General features: G+C 42.4%; 2 protein-coding genes across 3 annotated transcripts in view; one reads left to right on the forward strand and one right to left on the reverse strand.

Annotated features, from left to right (window-relative positions):
* The window catches only part of bmp6 (bone morphogenetic protein 6), a 67,202-nt gene extending 63,919 nt beyond the window's left edge, over positions 1 to 3,283 (forward strand). The window contains exons 6-7 of the mRNA XM_047349052.1: positions 585 to 695; positions 1,880 to 3,283. Of these exons, the coding sequence (XP_047205008.1) occupies positions 585 to 695; positions 1,880 to 2,029 (261 nt within the window). The 3' untranslated portion in view covers positions 2,030 to 3,283. The remainder of the gene's footprint in view (positions 1 to 584; positions 696 to 1,879) is intronic.
* Positions 3,282 to 12,124, reverse strand: txndc5 (thioredoxin domain containing 5). Of its 2 annotated transcripts, XM_047349054.1 has the most exons (11): positions 11,974 to 12,124; positions 11,749 to 11,862; positions 9,256 to 9,408; positions 8,652 to 8,757; positions 8,478 to 8,574; positions 7,701 to 7,816; positions 7,276 to 7,362; positions 7,044 to 7,199; positions 6,060 to 6,142; positions 4,898 to 5,027; positions 3,282 to 4,785 (listed from the first exon to the last, which is right to left on the reverse strand). In XM_047349054.1, exons 2-11 carry the CDS (start codon positions 11,802 to 11,804, stop codon positions 4,663 to 4,665), a joined length of 1,107 nt encoding a protein of 368 aa, XP_047205010.1. In that variant the 5' UTR covers positions 11,805 to 11,862; positions 11,974 to 12,124; the 3' UTR covers positions 3,282 to 4,662. The 2 variants fall into 2 exon arrangements, with proteins under 2 accessions (XP_047205010.1, XP_047205009.1); XM_047349053.1 differs by having other exon boundaries at positions 11,749 to 12,062.
* Between the last annotated feature and the right edge of the window lie 10,130 nt (positions 12,125 to 22,254).

Genomic DNA, 22,254 nt, shown 5'->3' on the forward strand with positions numbered 1-22,254 from the left:
TGCAAGCAATTACTCACTTGAACACACACACACACACACACACACACACACACACACATTGCATCAACAATTTACTGCCATTTCAAATGTACCAAATCTTAAATAATAGTTAATACCTCAATCATGCTTTAGAAACAGATGTATGTCCCCATAAGACAGGCAGGAGAAGAGGGATGTGAAAAGTAAAACAATATGGTCACATATTAGAAGGTGCAGCAGTTAAAAACATAAAAACAAGTCAGAATGAGGTAAAACATGTTGATAAATCATCAGACGGAAACAGTCAAACACAGACAGGAAGGACGGATGAGAGAAATAGCAATATGGTCGATATAAGCAGGGCTTTGTCCTCAGAGACCTCATAAACTCAGGTGTAGAACAGTAATGCCAAAACTTTACTTCTGTATTTTTAGGGCAAAACTATTTGCACTAACCAGCTAGCTATAAAACAAACTGTAATAGGTACTTGAATTACTGCTCAGAAAGATATGGGAATAAATATGTGGTATCAGAACTAGATATGACCACAATTGTAAAGTAAGACAGATGTGCCACATGCAAGCTAAGTTTGTTTGTCCCTTTAGGACTGGATCATTGCCCCTGAAGGCTACGCTGCCAACTACTGTGATGGAGAGTGTTCTTTCCCCCTGAATGGACACATGAATGCCACCAACCATGCCATCGTGCAAACGCTGGTAGGACTCCACTGAAAACATAACTACATATGTGTGTACTTCAGACAAAATCCATACTTTTTTGCCATGCTGCTGTTGTGCTCATATATGGAGTTTTCCTAATATAGTAATGGTGCAACAGTGTGTATTAAGGTATAACCAAATCCAAGAATTGTGATAAATGTGGAAACATGTAGTGCCCTGCTAATGTATTTATAACCAGTGAACATTTCACAATTTGTATGGTACAACATCAAACTTTCATGTATTTTAAGAAGACTATGTGGTAGACCAACACAAAGTAGTGTCTCATTGTGAAGTGAAAGGAAAAGTGGTTTTCAAATGTTTCGCAAATAAGAACGTAATAGGTAATGTGTGTATTTGTATACAGCACCCACGAGTCAAATCATCAAGAGAAATCTTTTATATACTCAAAGCATTAAGTCTGAAATTTGGCAATATTTACAGTGCTGTGAAAAAGTTTTTCCCACTTACAGATTTCTTCTGCCTTTGCTTTTTTGTCACACGGACATGTTTCAGATCATCAAATACATTTTAATATTAGAGAAATGATTAAATTATGATTTCATTTACTCTGTGAAAAGGTAGCCCAAACCAGCATGACCAAATGTGAGAAAGTAATTGCCTCATAAACCTAATTGCTGGTTGCGCCACACTTGGGGGCACCGAACATCTTCAAGCTTTTGCAGTGTTTGGATTTTGGCCCACTCTTCTTTGCATAATTGTTTTCATGCATCCTAATTGTAGGGTTTTCAAGTATTAACGACTAGTTTAAGATCTTGCCACAGGCTCTCAATCTGATGCAAGTCCAGCCTTTGACTAGGCTCCTCCAAAACCTTTTTTGTGAGCCACTCAGCCACTGAATCATTGTCCTGCTGCATAACCCATGGCTACTTGAGTTTAAGGTCTTTCATATAGGCCCAGGTTGGTTTGGATAGCGTCTCTTAATTAATGAACTGCTTTATGGCTCTATTTAGGTTTCTTTGTCTGATATTAAAATTAGTTTGACCTACATAACATTTGAGTGCAACAAAAAAGCAAAAACAGAAAAAAGTGTAGAGGAAAAAATCCTTTATCACAGCTCAGTATGATGTGATTTATGAAAAAGCAACATCTGTATACGTGAGTGTAAGAATCTGCTCCAATAAACAGTTCTGTAAATAAAGCATCTCTTATATTTCCAGGTGCACCTGATGAACCCTGAGAATGTACCGAAGCCGTGTTGTGCCCCCACCAAACTCCATGCCATCTCAGTGCTCTTCTTTGACGACAACTCCAACGTCATCCTGAAGAAGTACAAGAACATGGTGGTACGTGCCTGTGGCTGCCACTGACACCAGTGAGGACCGGTTGTAAGCTGGTTGGACAAGGCTCACCTCAGTCGGACACCATATTTTTTCAGCCTGGAAGTTAGCAGGATCTATTTCAGTAATCACAAATTGCTCACGAGAAATCCACCTATTACCATGTTGACTTGCAGAAGATCAATACCAAACTGAGAAACAATGGCTTTTACAGACGACTTCACAAAATTCCAGTGTTGAGCCAGCTTCTTCATTAGCTGCACACCTCAGACTTTACTTCACAGACTTTGTGTGTCTAAGAAGAGTGTTTAGTTTGTATATCGTCTGTTTATTGAATTGTAAGAGTCTTACCGTCTCAGAAAGAGAGTAAGGCCCAACCTGATCTGTTGTGGGACCAGTCAGAGCGCTGCTTTCTTTCCCGATGGAAAACATGGTGGATCAACACTGAGGAGACACACTTTCCCTTCAACCAACCGTGAGGCGAACCCTATCAGCTGCAGACAGAAAATCTGTACTATTCAGATGAGAATAAACCAGGCCAGTTGTAACTTTACAGCAAACGTGAACTGATGCATTAGTCAGTACATTCATATTTATCCTCTTTCCGACTGTATTTTCCTCACAAGCCATATTTACTTTCCCAAAAATATTATTTGGACTCAACCAAAGAGACCACATTCTGTTTTAGTAGCGGACTCCTCCAAATAATGCTCTCTGTGTCAATATTTGCGAGGCTCAGGCTCAGATACTATTCTCCAAGCTAATTGAACATGATCCCTCTGGTGGCCAAATTCCTGTTTTTCTGAAAAAACCCCCAAAGAAAACAAAGTAATCCAGCCTTTTTACCCTCCTACACACCACAAATGGCCATTTCTGTTTTGCTACACTCGCACAGCTCACAAACATGTCTAAAAAGATTGTGGAAAAACACTTAGAGACTGAAACAGCCAGTCTGACGAGTTCTTTGCTTCTGTAACCCTGAGAGCAACATTATGCTCAGATTTAGCTGCAGCGTCTTCCCCTCTGAGCACGTTACTGTGAGCCTTAATTAACTTGGAATATTTAAGAGGACATATTTGAACGAAACACTTGTATCCATAGCAATCAGAATACCTTTTGTGCCTAACCGATCTTTAATATTATATACCTCTGGAAAGCTGCTGTTTACATTTGTGATCATGTTAAGACTGTTTTTGTAAATACGTGTACATTTTCAGCTTATTTATTGCACCTTTTATTGAAGAAAATACCACATTAAAGCGACAAATAAATAATACAAACGTATTTTTGCAAAATTTATTATGAAATCGTATGTTACAATTTACTTTTTTTTTTTTTTACAAAACCTTTTGGGTGGAGCACAACCCATGGCCCCATGAAAAGAAAAAATATATACTTCTGTCACTGGGCTCCTTTAGGCCATGTGTTTTCATAAAAAAACTGCCCATTTCTGTACCTGGGTTGGACAATAAAAGCTGTCCTGCATCACTCAGCACATTTTTCACATAAGGGTCAAGAACATATACGTTGACACAGGCTGGCAGATGGAGTTCACACATTCTGGTTCATTTCCCTGATCCATAAAAAAAAAAAAAAAAAACCTTGGTTATGGATGCAACTAATTTCTGCAGCATGTAGGAACAGTTTACTGAAAACAAAGAATGATGTTGGTGCAAGTTTAGCTTTAGTTTTTAACCAGACCACCAGTCAGGTGCTTATAGAAGATTCACCTAATACAGCAATTCCTGTTGGTACCAGGAAATTTGAAGGATACTGAGCCATAGATGCAGCTGCTTTAACCTATAAAATAATCAGTGATAAAAAGGTATGAACATAGATGGACCTCCTGACCCTGAGCAGCCATCTGTGATCCACTTCACTTGATTAAAACATTCGCAGTTTTAAATCATGGGCCACTTTGAAAAAGTGAATCCAAATAAGAAAACTGGATTTGGATTTGCTTTTTTAAAGGAAAACTAAACAATACTTACATGGTCCACTTTAAGATAACATAAAAACCAAGAAGAAAGTTAAATGTCTCACAAAGTGAAGGCAATTATTACCAAATATTTTCTATTCAGTGAAGTGAAACAAAATCTGTTCATCATTCATGGGTCAAATTATTACATTAACCTCAATCTTGCGTCCATAATTCTTTCTGATCCACTTGGTTGTTTCCCTGAGAGTTGAGTCAGATGGGCTTTCAGCAGATGCATATGAAGTACCATCAAGATAACCCCTCAACCTCATCATATTTACAGCTTTGAGTCACAACAATAATGACTTACAATTTAAAATGACTAAGAAAAACAGCCACAGAACTCAGAAAACAACTTTCTTACAACAAACTTGAACCATGTCTTTAATGAGCATGTGGGTACAATTGTGATTGGAGGCTTTGGTTATCAATGGAGCGGTGCTTGCAGAGGTCAACAGGCCCAACCAGCATCTTACAATCTTGACAAGATTTTAGTTTGGGTGATTTATAAAAATAAAATACATTCTAAATAATTCTGTCTGTAAAACAATAGAGACCCAGATGATGACATCAGTTTGTCACTGGCTCAACACCTTCCTGAAGGAAATCAGATTTGGCTGCTGTAGGACAGAGAATGTTCTCCTGGCCAAATAAAAGGAGATCCCAGGCGGAGAGGTGTCCGTCCCTACAGCTCGTCCCTCGCCTGCCTCATCACAAAGCTGTGCAGACTCTCCAGGTCCCGGCCCCCATGATGCTCGTCCCCCTGCTCCCCAGCTCTGAAGATGATCAACGTGGGGTAACCTCGCACCTGAGAAAGATCACAACACCACCACCAAGGGTTTGTTTAACTCTGGCAACATCTAGTTTTAGTGGAGCTCAAGCTGCACAGTAAATCCATATGTTTTTACAGGTACACCTACAGAGTACTTGTTGCAGAGTGTGCGCTCAACAGTGCAGTCCACTTTGGCAATCTTGACGTCAGTGAGACCGGGAAAATCCTTCTTGGAAAGATCATCCCAAGTCGGAGCGAGATTCTTGCAGTGGCCACACCTACACAGCAGAAAAACAAGAGTTGCGTCACTTTACTGACTGAAAGTACAGAGGACTTATCAGTGTTTAAAAACATTAGGTAACTAGGACACACTAGGTAACTAAGTACAATGCCTTTTAAACTTTTCAACATCTTGTTGCTTTATAACAAATTTCAGAGTATTTTATTGGGATTTTATGTGATAAATCAACACCAAGTAGCACGACTGCAGAAAAACAGTATACATGGTTTTATATTTGTGTTTTGTGCATATGAATTCCCCTCTTAATACTCTGATACCCCTACATTAAAACCAGTGCAACCAATCACCTAAAGAAGTCACCCAAGCAGTAAAAAAGGTTGACCTGTAAGTCAACACAGCTGTCTAGTGACATCCTACATTAGTGGACAAACAGCATGATGAACACAAAGGAACGCAGACACACAGGTCAGGGAGAAAGTTATTGACGGCCAAGAGATGGCATCACAGATGCAGCTAAAAGACCCTTTATAACTTTGGAGGAGCTGGAGAGATCCACAGCTCCAGTGGGGACAATCTACAGACAACCTTCACTCCACAAATCTGACCTTTCTGGAAAAAATAGCAAGAAAGCCATTGTTAAAAGAAAGGCGACAAGCAGTGAAGGCGTCAGAGCAACAGAAGCAGATTGTTAGATGGGACCAGAACTACACTTTCTGGTCTACAAGTAAAGTAGCAGTGGGAATGTTAAGACACCTCAACTTAATTATGATGCAATTAGAAATGAATCCGTGTATCATAGAGCACCCACTCTGGCAATATACTATGAATGTTGTGTTTGTCACGTGACAGAATATGGAAAAGCTTGAGGGGTGTGAATAGTTGTTTACAGCAGCGTATGAGGAGACATTGTGCTAATGTGTTCAGGGTAAGGGTTTCTTCTGACGTCAGAATGTCTTTCTTCTTCCTGGATTTTTATCTTTTGACAAGACCAAATGAAACAGCTCTCACAATTAACTCAAATAAATAATTATGAAAATATTCACATTTGTTCCAGCAGAGCTGATCTTACCATGGAGCGTAGAATTTGACAAAGGTGAAGCCCTTTGCTACCGTCTCATCAAAGCTGCTCTCAGTCAGGACCAACACCTCGGACTGCAAACACAGACGGCAGGAATGGCATAAGAAACCTCATGGATCTAAAGAAAACTCATCACCATCACTTCATAAAATCTTTTCTGACATTTGGTAGAGTTAAAAATCACAAAACCCATTCACAAAAGCATGAGAACACTGTCTCAGGCTTATCAGGAGAGACCATTGGAAACCAGCCAAGAACAAGAAACAAGGTTGATACTTGCTACATGTACAAGTGAATTTCTGGCAACATCAGCTAGAGATGGTGGTAAAACACGCAGTTTAAGCAGATTTAACAGTATAAGATTAAGTTAGGAGCATTTCAAGAAAATAGACCGTTGCCTTAATTCAATCTAAGATGCTCCTGCCGATTCTCTCTGAAGCCATCAGTAGAAACAGTGAAAGTTTCTGACTAGACATACAGCCACGCACACATACCAAGAGTGATGAATTTCATCACAAAATTTGAGTAAAGTTGTAATTTCAAACCTAGAACCTCTTACACCTTCAACAGGTTTCTATTGTTATTGGTACACAATCATTATTTCTGCTTTTTCGGCATCACAAATCAGAGCCAACTTGCCCTTTAGTTTAGCACTGACAGAAACCTATGAAGCAAATTTTAGCCGTAGTATCGGTTGGGGCTATTTTTTCTACCAGGTTGCCACAATGCTGCCAGATAATGACCGAAGAGCAAGAATCTTCGGTCTACCGTTAACTAACAGGGCAACTCAAGGACTAGTTTCTTTGTATAACGACTGGTAAGCTTAAAATACTCATATCTGGGGCACATAACCTTAGACAGAGTCACGCCCCACCAACAACTGGGTCATGCTTTGTGGCAGACCTTATTTTGAAGAATGTTTATTGACAAAACATTCAGTTCGATGCATGGTGTGTGTCTGCTGTACACGCCCACCTTTTCTTCCTCTTTTGGCTCATCGGTTGGAATCTCATTTGACTTTTGATCATCAGCTGGTTCCTCCTTCTGCTCTGCACTGAGTGCAGCTTTCAGCTGGTTGTCCACAAACTCTTTGAAAGAGTCCAGATCTCTCTTCCCTTTGTACTGTTCTGTCTTGAAAATAAATTAAGAGCAGAAGCATAATTACAACTCCAGCCAATCTCCCCCACACAAACATGGGACTCCATACCTTTTGTCCACTGTGGAAGAACAGTAGTGTTGGGTATCCTCTGACACCATTCTCAGAGCAAACCTCGTAGTGCTGCGTGCAGTCCACCTACGTCACAGACAGGGATGACATCAGAGCAAACATCGAGAACAAGCATTGTTTATGACCCTCCCGTGTAAACATGTAGCAGCTCATGTGATTACCAACCCGTTCTGTCACACAGATAAACTGACGGTACAAAGTACCTTGCACTAAAGAGAGCAGATAAACTACAACTCCATCCCTGCAGCATCAGTATCTCAGATTATCTGCATGCAGTAAAATAATCCCGGACATTGAAGCTAACAATTTAAAGCAAGACATTAAACTAATGAAGCATGGATACCTTGTAAGACTTCTCTTCAACAGTGATAATCCAGAGGATACCCTCACCCCGAGCAGCTCACCTTTCCTATCTTGACATCGTCGGCGTGCTCGAAGGTGGAGGCCAGCTGCTCCCAGGTTGGTGCCATGGCTTTACAGTGGCCACACCAGGGTGCAAAGAACTTAATGAAATGGGCACCTGAACATGGAACGGAGAATCCATTAAAAAAAATTAATAATTAAACATAAACTAGTTGCAATATAATTTTTTTTTTTATTTCTTCATGAACCCAGAATTACAAGCTAGAAAAAACACATCTTACAGGTTTTATACAACCAGTCGCAGTTTTATAACTCAAATTACCGCCTTGCTATTGCCAAGACGCAAAGCGAGGAGCCTTCACCTCAGTCTTAAAAGCACCCGTGTCATATCCAGCCCTTTTCATACCCAAACAAGAAATCATTTGTTTTTATTTTTACAACCTAAACACTGAGCTTCAGTGGAGCTCAACAACCACCCTCTCACTCAAATGGTTTATTTTTGCACTTGTAGTGTGACAATCCAGAAAGGTGAGGTGACAGGACTAGTTGTTTCTTTTACAGGTAGTTTGTGTTGACTGGCCTCATCTATTGTGGCTCTCTTAGGTCAGATATTCAAATCGAAGCAATGAGACGTTTCCATTCCCCAATAAGCGATGCAGAAACACTACTTTGTGTGGATGAAAACTGAAGAAGCATTCAAATATGGAGCAAAAGTGAAACTGCCATCTACTACGGCCAGATGCAGCTGCAACAATGTAAAAACGGGCCTGCCTATTCACTAGTGACTCATATGCTTTTTAATAAGGCATCACATTTACCTTTGGATATGTGCTCCTTAAGGTTTGTTGCGGTCAGCTCATACATGCCCTGTTTGGGCTCTGGAGCTTTAGGCGGTTCTTGTTCGCTCTCTGGTTCCTGGAGGACAGAAATGTTTATAACTTCTCATTTTAAAGCGCAAGCTTGAGGTTGATCATTGAGGGAATGACACTCACTGAAGGCGCGTCCTGGAGTGTCTTCAGCATCCACGTCTCCAAAGACTGCAGATCTCTGGGTCCCTGGTACTTCACTGCTTCTTGGTCTGGCTTAAACAACTTCAGTCTACACAGAACACACAGGAAAAAAACTAATGTTTTCAACTTTAAGCAATAAAAAAAAAAAAATAATGATTCCAGGTCAACAACATTTGGCTTTTAAACCAAACCTTTTTGTTAAATCATTTCTTAGTGACGGTTGTGTTTCTGCTGTGTTTGCAGGTGTGGAGGGACGTCGGTGGCAAGATTAGGGTTTACCCAGGATGAAGTCGGCTGGAAGAATATTTAACTAAGTTTGGGTTTAATGTGTCATCTCTTTCAGTGGTTAATGGAAAGAAGTTGTAAGAAGTGTGTTAGCCCAGCTGCTGCAGTGAGTTCACCATTTTATAGTCAGATCCAGCTTGTTTCACATTTTCAGCCATTTTAGCCATGAACCAAAAGATCTGCAAGTTTCACTTATGAAATGAATGAAGGTTGGAACTCAGGGAGACTGATTTTTACTTTGAGGGTAGTTATGTCTAAACAGACTCTGGTGTTATTTAGGGTTGATGCATCCTTTACTTACGTGGGATATCCTCTAACGCCGTGCTCGCTGGAACAGAACTTCGTGTCCTGGACGCAGTCTACTTTCACCACGTATGCAGGCGGCTCATCCATGCTGTTGTATTTGTCTGCCAGTTCGTTCCATGCAGGCTGCAGTCTCTGGCAGTGGCCACACCTGGACGTGAAAGTGATAAACTGAGTTATTGGACAAGCTTAGAGTCTCTTAAAAAATCTACACTTGAATGTGGAGTGAGAAGTGAATAGTTAAACTCCCTGGCTGTACGAGGCAGTTAGTGAAAGCTCAGAGCAGCGGCTCATTGGGTCTTCTAGTTTTGTTGTAAAGAGAGAAAACCGGTTACTGGTGGTGACAAGAAGAAATCAGATTTTGGAAAGGAAACAGGTGAATAGCTGTTCTTTTGAATAGGTCCAGCCCTCAGGAACACTTTGTTCACTCAAGCTGTGAAAGTGTCTTTTACTTTATGAGATTCAATTTAACAATGTCAGGAAAAAGCAGGATAATAAGAACTTTTAAAATGTGAATTCTATTTAATGGTGTTATTTTCTAGGAAGAGGAAAGCAAACATGTTATCAGCTTGTACTTGTCCCATAAGTCGTGTCAAAGATGGTTTGGATAACAATAGAAGCTAATTATTTTTTCACCATTTTATGCTACATGATGCTGTTTGCAAAAACTATTTATTTGCATTTAATTATTAAAAGGCAGAGAAAAACGATTTGTACATCGGCAATTTCTTGTAAACCTTAAATCTGTCTGATAAGACAACAGTTTTTTTTAGAGAGTTTTAGGCTTAAAGAGATAACTTTTAAACTATTTAATAAAAGAACTAACAATTAGTGTCTCACCTAAAATAGACAAAAGTCAATGGACACTTTTGAGACACGGTAAGGATTCCTGATAAACAAGAATTTGATCACTACTTAAAGCTTTTTTTGGATCTATGACAACTTAAACCTCAGTAGTTTAAACAATCCTCGGTTTTTATACGGTTGCCACAGTAGCATTGACTTTGTAGTATGATTTATCTTGCAGCAACGTTTTTCACAAAGTGGAACAAGTTGTCAGGAATCACTTGAGCTTTCAGAGTCCAAAAGTGACGGTGCATAAAACAGCCTGTGTTATATCTGACAAACCTCGGGTGGTAGTCACAGAGCTGCTATGGCCACGAGCTGTAAGGATAACTCAGGACAAACAAATGCCAGCAGGGCCGAACGACCGGTTGATCTTCTAATGCAGGGGTCTCCAGGGAGCTACTATCCTGCAGCTTTTAGGTGCATCCCTGCTCCGACACACCTGAATCAAATGGTTGAATTCCCTCATCAGCATATTAGCAAGTTCTACAGAGGCCTGGTAGGAAGCAATTCATTTGATGCAACATGTGTTGGAGCAGGGACGCATTCAAACGCTGCAGGAAAGTAGCTCTAAAGGACTGGAGTTGGGCAACCCTGTTCTAGTGTCTAATATGAAAACCAGGAGCATGGAGCACAACAACTGTGTTTGGACCTAAAGCACTGAATGGATTTAGACAGTCAGCATGAGGGTTGCAACATAGAACCTGGCGAAACATAGGGGAAAATCCTAAAGATGTTGTATATACTGTGAAGGTTAACTCTGCTGAGTTATATGCCACAATCTCCCTTAACTTGCATACAAAATGATGTGTAAAGCAGGGTTTGTGCAGCTTGTGTTTATTGCAGAATTATGCTCTGGGAAGTCATTAATATTCAACCTAAGCCTTGCTAAATCATAAGAAATCATGCCATGAACATAGTTAAAAATAATATAAAAGTTTACCTGTCACCTAACATGGCAATTAAAAGTAATGTTTTAAACAAGGATCTGCTGAACTTGATGACAAGCTGAGGAGATAATAAATTTGAACCAGTTGTGTTTTTGCAGGGCATTGGGTCTTGATGAGATAACTTATAAAACACTATTCTATGCCAGAAGCACAAAACGCTAAATATCGTTACCTGACAAAATGTTAAGCTCCCTTATCTCCATGTCCTTTGCACGACCAAGGGTCTCTGTAGGACCGCGGACCACCGTTTTGAAGCCACTGGTAACCGTGAATCAGTGCGTGCCACGTAAGCACAGCTACTCCCATGAAACTTAAAAAACTTCACGTATGTGGTGCAAAAACAACGACGACACTCGTGTTCCAGTATTTGTTACCTGAACATGTTTTAAACACATCAATAGGCAGAAATATGTGTAACGCAATGCTATAAGGGCTAAAAGCAAATGTTTAAATCCGATTAGCTGCTGCTTGGCTATGCTAATCTAGCATCTCAGCTAACCGGGTTAACTGTCTTTATGGGCTAGGTAGCCTTGTAGCTTGCCATCTAACTAGCTTGGTAGCCGGTTTACCGGTAAACTGTTGCCACAGCAACAAGGGAGATTTCCTGCGTTTGCACCGATTGTTAAAGACAGACAAATTGTAAATGAAACTAATCTACCAAACGTCGTGCAAAAAACACCAATTTCTTCACTTACCATGGGGCGTAAAACATGACAAAGTGGGGTGCTGTGGGCACCGCTTCGTTGAACATCTCTACAGTGTATGTGTGCTTGGCATGTTCATCTTCTGCTTCAGCGTCGCAAAACACACTAGCAAATAGTAACGTAAAAACAAGTAAACACGAAGTAAAAGGTGTGCAAGTCAGTGCAGAGGCCATGGTGAATCTCGACTACAGGTACTGCTGGTACGAAAGAACCGACCTTCGACAAACAGCCTCACTTTGAAGGAGTCAGGAGTCCGGATGCGAAGCGTTTACATGTAGGTTACCGTACAGTCATGTGATCACTTTGTTACAGCAAGCAAACGCTTTGCATCTCATGACCAGATCTAACAAGCTCCACTTGATGAAAAATGCTTGCAGAAACCTGTAGGGGAGAACCGGGCTGGTTGTCACACTTTCTACTTTCATTTAAATTCCAAAACAATCCTATGCTTTGTCCATCCTATTTCCATCTTGGAAGTCTAAAGTATCTGGTTGGAAAAAGTAACCTTTTCCTTCTCAAGAGAAATTTGTGCAAAAGGTACACATTGGCAAGTACAATTTGTGCATTTGGAAATTTAGGAGTCCCCTGAAATATTATTTTTAATACAATTTTACAATCTACAATGTCTAATTTAATATCTTTCTTGAAACATGTTACAGAGGCAACAACACCTCTTAGGCCAGGAACTGACAGAACATGGCAAATGAGCATACAAGCTATGTGACAAAAATCGGTATTAGTATCTTTTCAGTGTTAATTAATATGAAACTCCTTTGCTGTGCTTCTCGTTCAGCAGATTCCCTGCAGGTGATGTGTGGCCAAAGCTGGTCTTCTTGGCAAATTTCCCATCCATTTTTCTATCTAAGAAGAAAAAAGAAGACTGTATCACACTATGCATTTTTATGCAAACATTGAGAACCAACCCCAAAGAGGATGTGATAACTATCCCCACCAGTGATTTTTTGCTAGCAGTTGCCTGTACTGTAGTCCAGCAAAGAAAAAAAACTATTATTTATTAACTATTAATAGTAAGGTTTATTTATAAATATATTGTGTACCCTGCCTCTCGCCCATAGACTGCTGGAGATAGGCACCAGGTCCCCTGCGACCCACTATGGAATAAGCGGTAGAAAATGACTGACTGACTGTATTGTGTAAAGACCATTGAAAAGGAGCAAAGAAAAAGTTTCATTATGATGTGAATGAATAAGTCCCATCACCTCGATGTAAAGTGTGTAAACTGTTGGAAATTTACACACAAACATTTTGTGACAGCTGTTGTAATTATGAATATGAATATATTATTTAATATTTAATATTAATACTTTAATATTTTATTAAATAATATTTCGGTCTGTTAAGGGTTGTCTTGTGAATACCAGCCCAATAAGGTGGTGGCATTAGGACAAAATTGAAAGGGTGAGCCAAGCTCTGAGATTATTGAACAGCAAAACTCTGCACACACATGGAATAAATTCACACAATTTCTTAAAATACAAGAATTTATTAACAAAAATAAGTCAACTCAAAGTCAAACATGTTTCATGCTAAAACAATCCAACTAAACTACCAAGCAGAATGAAAGAATAAGGAAGACTAATGGGCTATGTACAACATAAACAAATTGATTAAAGATGGTTGAAAACCATGACCGAAAGAGTGATGCAACATTACCATGCAATGTTATTTATGTTTGAGAACCAAGGATTATCTTGAAGGATCTGGAAATGAAGTTAAGTTAGTCTTGGAACTAACTTAGGCAATAATTGGCATACCTTTAAACAACCATTCACAATGCAAGATCAGATAAAATATTATTTTAATAAAATAATATTTTAAGAATGATTTGCTGAATAAAACCAACCTTCTGGATGACTAATTCTCAACGGTGTTTAATTAGCTGCCTTTATTTATTAAAATAATATTTAAAGAAATATTATTTTACATAAGAACCAAATCTTTGAGAAATGGGCTTAATTGTGTAACTTATTATCAAGTTTAGTAAAATAATATTTAGGGAAATATTATTTTACTAGATTGAAAACTAACAACCTTTTTGGGTAAATGATCTTTAGCAGGCAAGCACGTGTTCTTAGCTGTTAGCGGTTGAAGCTAATAAAAGAAGCTTGTAGCTTATCATCAGAATCAAACACATACCTTTAAAATACCATTAAGAAAAGGGTTAAAATGCATAAGCGTGGACGGCACGTTATGGCCGATCTTCTGTGTTTAAAATCACCCTTTAAATAAAGTTTGTCTTAACTTAAAAAAACAAAAACGAACACAGAACACACAAACTGAGCACATGTGCTGAGCAGATAATCTGCTAGCTGTAAGATAGCTGACTTTCAACACAAACAAAACCAAACGTCATAAAACAAAAAATGTTTAGATTATTTCATTCTAAACTACTTCTCTCTCCCCAAAACACAACCTCTTACGTGAACCGTGCTGAGGAAAAGTTGTCCGGGCGACAGAGTTGGGGTGGGGGGGGGGTGGGCGGCCTGTTCTGTCGGCTGGCCAAACTGCACGTTACTGCTGTAACCACAGTGATGCGGTCCGTTGTCCTTCCTTCAGACCGGGAAAACTGCTCCACTCGGCGTCGTAGAGACAGGGTCTCCGCTGGGAACTCTTTGGAACACAGTTTGCTTCTGTAGACCTCAGAGAGAAAGTCAAGCAACGCTTGTACCTTAATTACCCCCGTTCATGAATGAATAGCAGATACACAAACAGCAATTCATTCCTACTTAACTTAGTGCATATGATCGCGTGATCATATGACACTCTTGGATCCAGTTTGAAGAGTTATATGTGTTTGCCTGCAAAGAGACATTAGCGCACTGTGTCCCTCCATCCAGTTCCTCTGAGGACCTGCGTGGAAGAGGTCACTTTGTTGCAAAAGCGGGGTTTTTATTTGGACAGTGACATCACGGGAAGTCCGCTGTTATTCCCTGTTCCTGGCTGTGCTGGAAGTAGGTTAATGCGATTTATTTTGAAAGCTCCAGAAAGGTTCGTACTGGCCTTTCTTTTTGTAACCATGGCTGGGGTCCCAACACAGCGCAAGATTTATTGACTTTGACAACCAACCCCGTTCTTCCTAATGCATGCACGGTAGTCCAACTAAGCTGATAAAGAAGAGGTTTACAGCATTCTTCGTTGTAAGTTTGAACCTCGTTGTTTATATAGTTCATGGTACTGAAGCCCCGCTCAAAATCTGCATTACTTGCTGACTATGTATACACTGCCACAAGGAATTTCTTCATCTTGTTAGGAACGCTTCATCCTCCGTCTGACTTTTACTCAATGAATCCAAGGTGTACCTCATGATCATTCAGATGCAAGACATGGCACAAAGCCTTCACCTCATCTTCTTCATGTCGAGGATTGTCATGGACCCATTTGTCAGGGTTAAGGATTGTCATTTGATTTAGAAGTTAATTGTAAGTCTCTTTTCTGGTGGCTGTGACACTGGCCGGTGCTTTGTTAGCGGTAATTGTAAAGAGTAGCAGACTCTCTGCCACTGCTTGAAAAAAACAGACTCAACGATCGGAGACCAACTCTTATCTGTTCTCCTTTAAATTTCATCTCTTCCTCTGTCTGGCTAGCTTCAACTACATGTTGTCCTGGGTATAAACTGAGACTTTCAATGCGTTTGACATACATTGTTATGATCTCATGGGCCTTTGGGAGTGTGATCTTCCTGTTCTGACAGTGTCTTCAGTTCAGTCAGGACATCTGCCATCAGTGAAATACATTTTAGTGAAGTTAGAGCACAGCTTAAACAGCAGACCTTTGAATTTACCCCTCTTTCTGCTGCCCTATGTCTCATCCTCTGATGCCTCACTGAAAGGTTGCGCGCCATTGTTGAATAAGAATGCCAAACTGCAGTGACTATTCTGTATGAAGAAGCAACCCCGCGGACATTGAACACTTCCAACAGTGTGAGTGTGATGTGCAAATTGTGAGCACATTCACTCAGCTCTTGCGTGTTTTTTGGCTACTGGCTATACAATGAATATAGACTGTCAAGGAAGGCCTGGAAGTCTTTTGTTCCCCATGTTGTGTCCAGTGCCTGTTCCATAGCCAGCCCCAGTCTGTGATTAAGGCAGTCCCACAGCACAATGTCTGGAAAGTCATCCTGGAGCAGCTTCCCAACACCTGACTTCATTCACAGCATCACGCTGGCCCCATCACTGCAAATCCTATAAAAACTTCCTGCACCAATTCAGTTGTGAAGCCACTCTGGAAAAAACACTTCATAAGCTGTTCTTCGTTATGAGCAGCAGACAGATTCTGTTGCTCAATATGATCCAATGGAAAAACAATGATCTTAATTTATCCATCAACACTGGCATTTAAAAACACAATTAGTATTGGCTTGTGCCCGACAGTGGTTTACTTATCAACTAGTACTGTGATTTTACAAAAATGATTTTCTATAATCTTCCTCAGGGGTTTCCTCTTCATCTGTAAAGACACATGAACAATTATGTCAACAGACTGTAATGCTCTGCAAAGTCAGTGAATGGCTTCTTGTTTTGGCCATAAAATGCTGTTCTGAATACCCTAGCAGTAGAGTTAAATGCAGACTCCTGACTGGTGGCATTCATGTTGTCTTTCAGGATGTCTTTCTTTGCTTTTGCTTGAATCTAAATTGTTTCATTGTGTGCTTGGGAATTTCTGTGCTCATGGATTTTCATGCACAGTGATAAAAGGTGGACATCTCTAAATTCTTTTACCTAATGGGGCTGTCTTTCCCTCAGCCAACCGGCTGGCTATACTGACACCACGGGATGCCATGAGACCTATGGCATGGGGTGCATCCCAGTTTTCCATGTCTTGCTCTAAATCTTCATCAGTTTGTTTTCTGGGAAAACCTTTATTCTTCAGTATCCCGGCCTTTTCTTTTGAGAAGTTATTTGTCTCTGCATTGTTTTCAAGTACTTTTCTCATTTGAATAAAAATATTTTACTATTTCATCGTGTTTTTCCCTGTTTTTATTTAACGTTTGTTGATGATAACTGACAGATATTTAAATCACGTTGAAAGTGTTTCAGCCAACAACAAAAATGTGTTGAATTTCGTTGGTTTAGCTGTACTATGTTCCTAAAATTAAACAAAATAACGTGAAACACAACTACTTACTCTCCTATTGATTTTAATTGGGACATTTTGCAACAAGTGGAAAAACATTACATGCAGTGGTACATGTTTTAAAGGCTGACTACTAATGAGAGCCCCAGGCTCCGAGGGGAGGGGACAAACACAAGGGAAGAGCATTGAGGCTCCAAAACACAGCAAGGACATTTCAGAAACAATTCGAAATGAGTAAAAAAACAGATTAAGTCCTGTCATAGACTGCATATTGCTAACGGATTTATTTTCTGACCCGATTTGACACCGGGGTTCTGAATGAGTGCTTTATAGGAGGGAGCCGCTCTCCCCTCTTCCTCGTGGGCCGGGTACAGTCCAGTACAGCGTACCACTAATAGATTCAGTGGCAGTACCCTGTACCGGACCGTACCTGGCCTACTTTCACCCCTGGGCTTCTGTGGTTCAGATCTTTGTCCAGCACATTCCACAAATGCTTGAATGAAAAAATTATACAGGTAGTTTTCAGATTGCATTACATATAAACAGGGAGAACCGGATCTTAAAACTGATCAACTACAGAACAGAGTTCTGTTAAGGTTTAGAAGGTTCTGGCATGGTATTTAGTCTGCAGTTTTTTAAACCATTAAACATTTTTACTGAGACAATAAAATTACAAGAAAAAGATACCTTATTGTAATGAGATCTGGAAAATGTACAGCAGGAAGGGTGAAGGTGTGGAATGATGACTAGGTTGGTGGTGGTGGTAGGTGTCAAAATAGCACCCAGATGGTATGACCTACGATTTCCAGCAGAACATTGATCAATGGATCTACTGGCACTCCTTACTTTGGTTCTTTTCATAGTGCTTCCTGGTGCTTTTTGTTCCTCACGCGTGATGAAATGGGAGGAGAAAGCAAATTGATCAGACCGGGCTGCCTACTTCCATTGCTATGTAATCCAGTTCTAAGGCTCACGTGGCAATTGTTGGTGCTTTTGGTCAGCATGGGCACCCTGACTGGTCTATTGCTATGCAGCTCCATACTCAACAAAATGAGATGCAATACTTATTCTGTAACCTTTCTGTTAGAACCAGCAACAATGTCTTCAGCGATTTAAGCTACAGTAGCTTTTCTTTTGCATGAGACCATAAGGGCCAACCTTCGCCTATCAAGTGCAGCGGTAAGACTTGGCCATCCTTGACTCTGTCACTCCACAGTTCAGAACGATTCAGTGCTAATTTCCTGATATTATGATCTAGTGGGATCTGTTGTGTTAAAAAGCTGAAAACTGAAATAATCTTCCAAACTAAAAATCCTTATCTCCATGATGGTGCAGTTGAACCACAAAGATTCTCATTTCAAATTTAGTTAAAAGAAGTTCTTGTATGAGATCGAAATATCCAAATATATGGACAGCAGGGTTTATACGGATTAAAAACTGTATTCAAAATCTTTAAACGGAAGTTGTTTTTTCACTCTTTTTCACCCAGAGAACATAATCAGAACCAACAAAGTAGCTTACAATATAAGATGCTTTTAGAACTTTTTCCTCCTAAGGTAGTGTGTGAAAATGTCAAAAGTGGTTACTTGCAAATAGTCCAATAAATTCTGGTTTACTGCGCCACCTTGGCAGGCATACGCATTTTCCTTCTCACCTAATCTTTCAAAAACAAACTGTCAACACTTATAATGTGGTGTTACCAGTGTAAATCTATTAGGGCATCAATAAACAGATGGAATATTATGAAAATAAACAATGGCTTAATGGCACGATGTTAATTCTTTGTTTTACCTGTTAGAATGTGGCTTTTCGGATCAGGTGGAACATCACTGCTGGTTAGAATGACAGATGGGGTGTTAGTTTTCTACAACAGTGGTCACATATGAGTCAGAGTTGCCTCCTCATCATCGCTACAAATGATGCTTTAAAATTATGGTGCGACTCATGGCAGCTGGAGCCTGGCAAAGTGGCGACAGTGCTTATAAATCATACACCTTTTCCCACAGGGAAGTGTGTTTTTGTGTGTCTGAGCAAAGGACCTGCTGGCTTGTTGAACTGACAGCTCCTTGGAAAGTCCACACCTCTTTTAATGTAGTCATGATTTCATGAAACCAAATGGGGGGGCAGCCTTCAAACTGAAAGTGTTTCTCTTTTTTGGCATCAGGTAAGATGCCTTTATTTTGAACTAATTTATATTTGGCTAATCCAAACAAAAGATTAAACTGTAAAAAGTAGCTGCTATTTCAAAAAGGTTATATCCTTTTATAAGAAACAAATGGCAAATAAACATACACACAATCACATGCTTTCATTTATTACATGCGCAAATTCACAGGAACATGCATATTTATACTAATCAACCTCAGAGGGGCTGATGTTGGATTTTTTCCACACAGAGAAATCAGCTCCATATGTTGTCCGATGCTGCTCTTTCACACATATTCCAAACCGCCGGCTTTACAAGCTTGAATACCTCTGAATGCCACAGTGCAGCAGAGTGCAGGAGGTAGAAAGTAATGCATGTGTAATCTATATTTTAATATTATTAATAATAAGGCTATTGCCCCTCCTTGAACCACCACCTTAACGTGGAGTGGTTTGAGTGCTCAAATGATCCTAGAGGCTATGTTGTCTGGGGCCTAAATGCCCCTGGTAGGGTCTCCCATGGCAAAGAGGCTCTAGGTGATGGGTCAGACAAAGAGTGGTTCAAGAATCCCTCATGAAGAACACAATATCGAGGCACGTGACGTCGCCCGGTACGGCGGAGCCGGGGTCCCACCCTGGAGCCAGGCCTGGGGTCGGGACTCGTCGGAGAGCACCTGGTGGTCGGGTTGCTCCTCGCGGGACCCGGCCGGGCCAAGCCCGAACGAGAGACGCGAGGCCATCCCCCAGTGGGCCCACCACTTGCAGGGGGAACCATGAGGGACCGGTGCAAAGAGGATTGGGTGGCGGACGAAGGTGGAGACCTCAGCGGCCTGATCCCCGGATGCTTAGGCTGGCTCTAGGGACGTGGAATGTCACCTCGCTGGGGGGGAAGGAGCCTGAGCTTGTGCGGGAGGTCGAGATATCGACTAGAAATAGTCGGGCTCGCCTCCATGCACAGCGTGGGCTCTGGAACCCATCTCCTTGAGAGGGGTTGGACTCTCTTCTACTCTGGAGTGGCCCACGGGGAGAGGCGGCGGGCTGGTGTGGGTTTGCTTGTTGCCCTCCAGCTCAGCCTTCTTGTGTTGGGGTTTACCCCAGTGGATGAGAGGGTCGTATCCCTGCGCCTTCGGGTTGGGGAGAGGTCTCTGACTATCATTTCAGCCTACGGGCCGAGTGGTAGTGCAGAGTACCCGGCCTTCTTGGCGTCCCTGTCGGGGTGCTGGATAGTGCCCCTCCCGGGGACTCCATTATTCTGCTGGGGGACTTCAACGCCCACGTGGGGAACGACAGTGACACTTGGAGAGGCGTGATCGGGAGGAATGGCCTCCCCAATCTGAATCCGAGTGGTGTTTTGTTATTGGACTTCTGTGCTAGTCACGGATTGTCCGTAACGAACACCATGTTCAAACGTAAGGGTGTCCATCAGTGGACTTGGCACCAGGACACCCTAGGCAGGAGGTTGATGATCGACTTTGTTGTCGTATCATCAGACCTTCGGCCGCATGTTTTGGACACTCGGGTGAAGAGAGGGGCTGAGCTGTCAACTGATCATCACCTGGTGGTGAGTTGGATCCGCTGGAGGAGGAAAAAGCCGGACAGACTTGGCAGGCCCAAGCGCATAGTGAGGGTCTGCTGGGAACGCCTGGCAGAGCCCTCGGCCAGGGATGTATTCAACTCCCACCTCCGGGAGAGCTTCGACCAGATCCCGGGGGATGTTGGAGACATAGAGTCCGAGTGGACCATGTTCTCCGCATCTATTGTCGATGCTGCTGCCCGTAGCTGTGGCCGTAAGGTCTGCAGTGTCTGTCGCGGCGGCAATCCCAGAACCCGGTGGTGGACACCGGCAGTAAGGGATGCTGTTAAGCTGAAGAAGGAGTCCTATCGGCTGTGGTTGGCTTGTGGGACTCCTGAGGCGGCTGACGGGTACCGTGAGGCCAAGCGTGCTGCGGCCTGGGCTGTGGCAGAGGCAAAAACTCGGGCCTGGGAGGAGTTCGGTGAGGCCATGGAGAAGGACTACCGGTTGGCCTCGAAGCGATTCTGGCAAACCGTCCGTCGCCTCAGGAGGGGGAAGCAGTGCTTCGCCAACACTGTTTATAGTGGGGGCGGGAGACTGCTGACCTCGACTGAGGACATTATCGGGCGGTGGAAGGAGTACTTCGAGGATCTCCTCAATCCTGCCATCACGCATTCCGTGGTGGAATCAGAGGCTGGGAACTCGGGGTTGGACTCTTTCATCACCCAGGCTGAAGTCACCGAGGTGGTTAAAAAGCTCCGCGGTGGCAAGGCTTCGGGGGTGGATGAGATCTGCCCTGAGTACCTTAAGTCTCTGGATGTTGTAGGGCTGTCATGGTTGACACGTCTCTTCAACATTGCGTGGCGGTCGGGGACAGTGCCTCTGGACTGGCAGACTGGGGTGGTGGTCCCCCTTCATAAGAAGGGGGACCGGAGGGTGTGTTCCAACTACAGGGGGATCACACTCCTCAGCCTCCCTGGTAAGGCCTACGCCAGGGTATTGGAGAGGAGAGTCCGACCAATAGTTGAACCTCGGCTTCAGGAGGAGCAGTGTGGTTTTCGTCCCGGCCGTGGAACACTGGACCAGCTCTATACCCTCTACAGGGTGCTCGAGGGTTCATGGGAGTTTGCCCAACCGGTTCACATGTGTTTTGTGGACCTGGAGAAGGCATTCGACTGTGTCCCTCGTGATGCCCTGTGGGGGGTGCTCCAGGAGTATGGAATCGGGGGCCCTTTACTAGGGGCCATCCGGTCCCTGTACGAGCGGAGCAGGAGTTTGGTCCGCATTGCCGGCACTAAGTCGGACCTGTTCCCACTGCATGTTGGACTCCGGCAGGGCTGCCCTTTGTCACCGGTCCTGTTCATAACTTTTATGGACAGGATTTCTAGACGCAGCCAAGGGCCGGAGGGGTCGGGTTTGGGGACCAGTGGATTTCGTCTCTTCTTTTTGCAGATGACGTGGTCCTGCCGGCCCCCTCTAGCCAAGACCTACAGCATGCACTGTGGCGGTTCGCAGCCGAGTGTGAAGCGGCTGGGATGAGGATCAGCTCCTCCAAGTCCGAGGCCATGGTACTTGACCAGAAAAGGGTGGCTTGTCCTCTTCAGGTTGGAGGGGAGTTCCTGCCTCAAGTGGAGGAGTTTAAGTATCTCGGGGTCTTGTTCACGAGTGAGGGAAGAATGGAGTGGGAGATCGACAGACGGATCGGTGCGGCTGCCACAGTAATGGGGGCGCTGTGCCGGTCCATT

Source organism: Girardinichthys multiradiatus, chromosome 21, assembly GCF_021462225.1.
Source record: "Girardinichthys multiradiatus isolate DD_20200921_A chromosome 21, DD_fGirMul_XY1, whole genome shotgun sequence".
Taxonomy (NCBI): domain Eukaryota; kingdom Metazoa; phylum Chordata; class Actinopteri; order Cyprinodontiformes; family Goodeidae; genus Girardinichthys; species Girardinichthys multiradiatus.

What these genes read in the sequence shown, in the direction of transcription:
- txndc5 (XM_047349053.1), bottom strand. Translation starts at nt 11,930, where the DNA reads ATGGCCTCTGCACTGACTTGCACACCTTTTACTTCGTGTTTACTTGTT. An exon ending in GGCGTTAGAGGATATCCCAC is followed by an intron (nt 8,758 to 9,255) that starts GTAAGTAAAGGA and finishes TGTTCTGTGTAG; the next exon opens with ACTGAAGTTGTTTAAGCCAG. An exon ending in TCTTCCACAGTGGACAAAAG is followed by an intron (nt 7,200 to 7,275) that starts GTATGGAGTCCC and finishes TTTATTTTCAAG; the next exon opens with ACAGAACAGTACAAAGGGAA.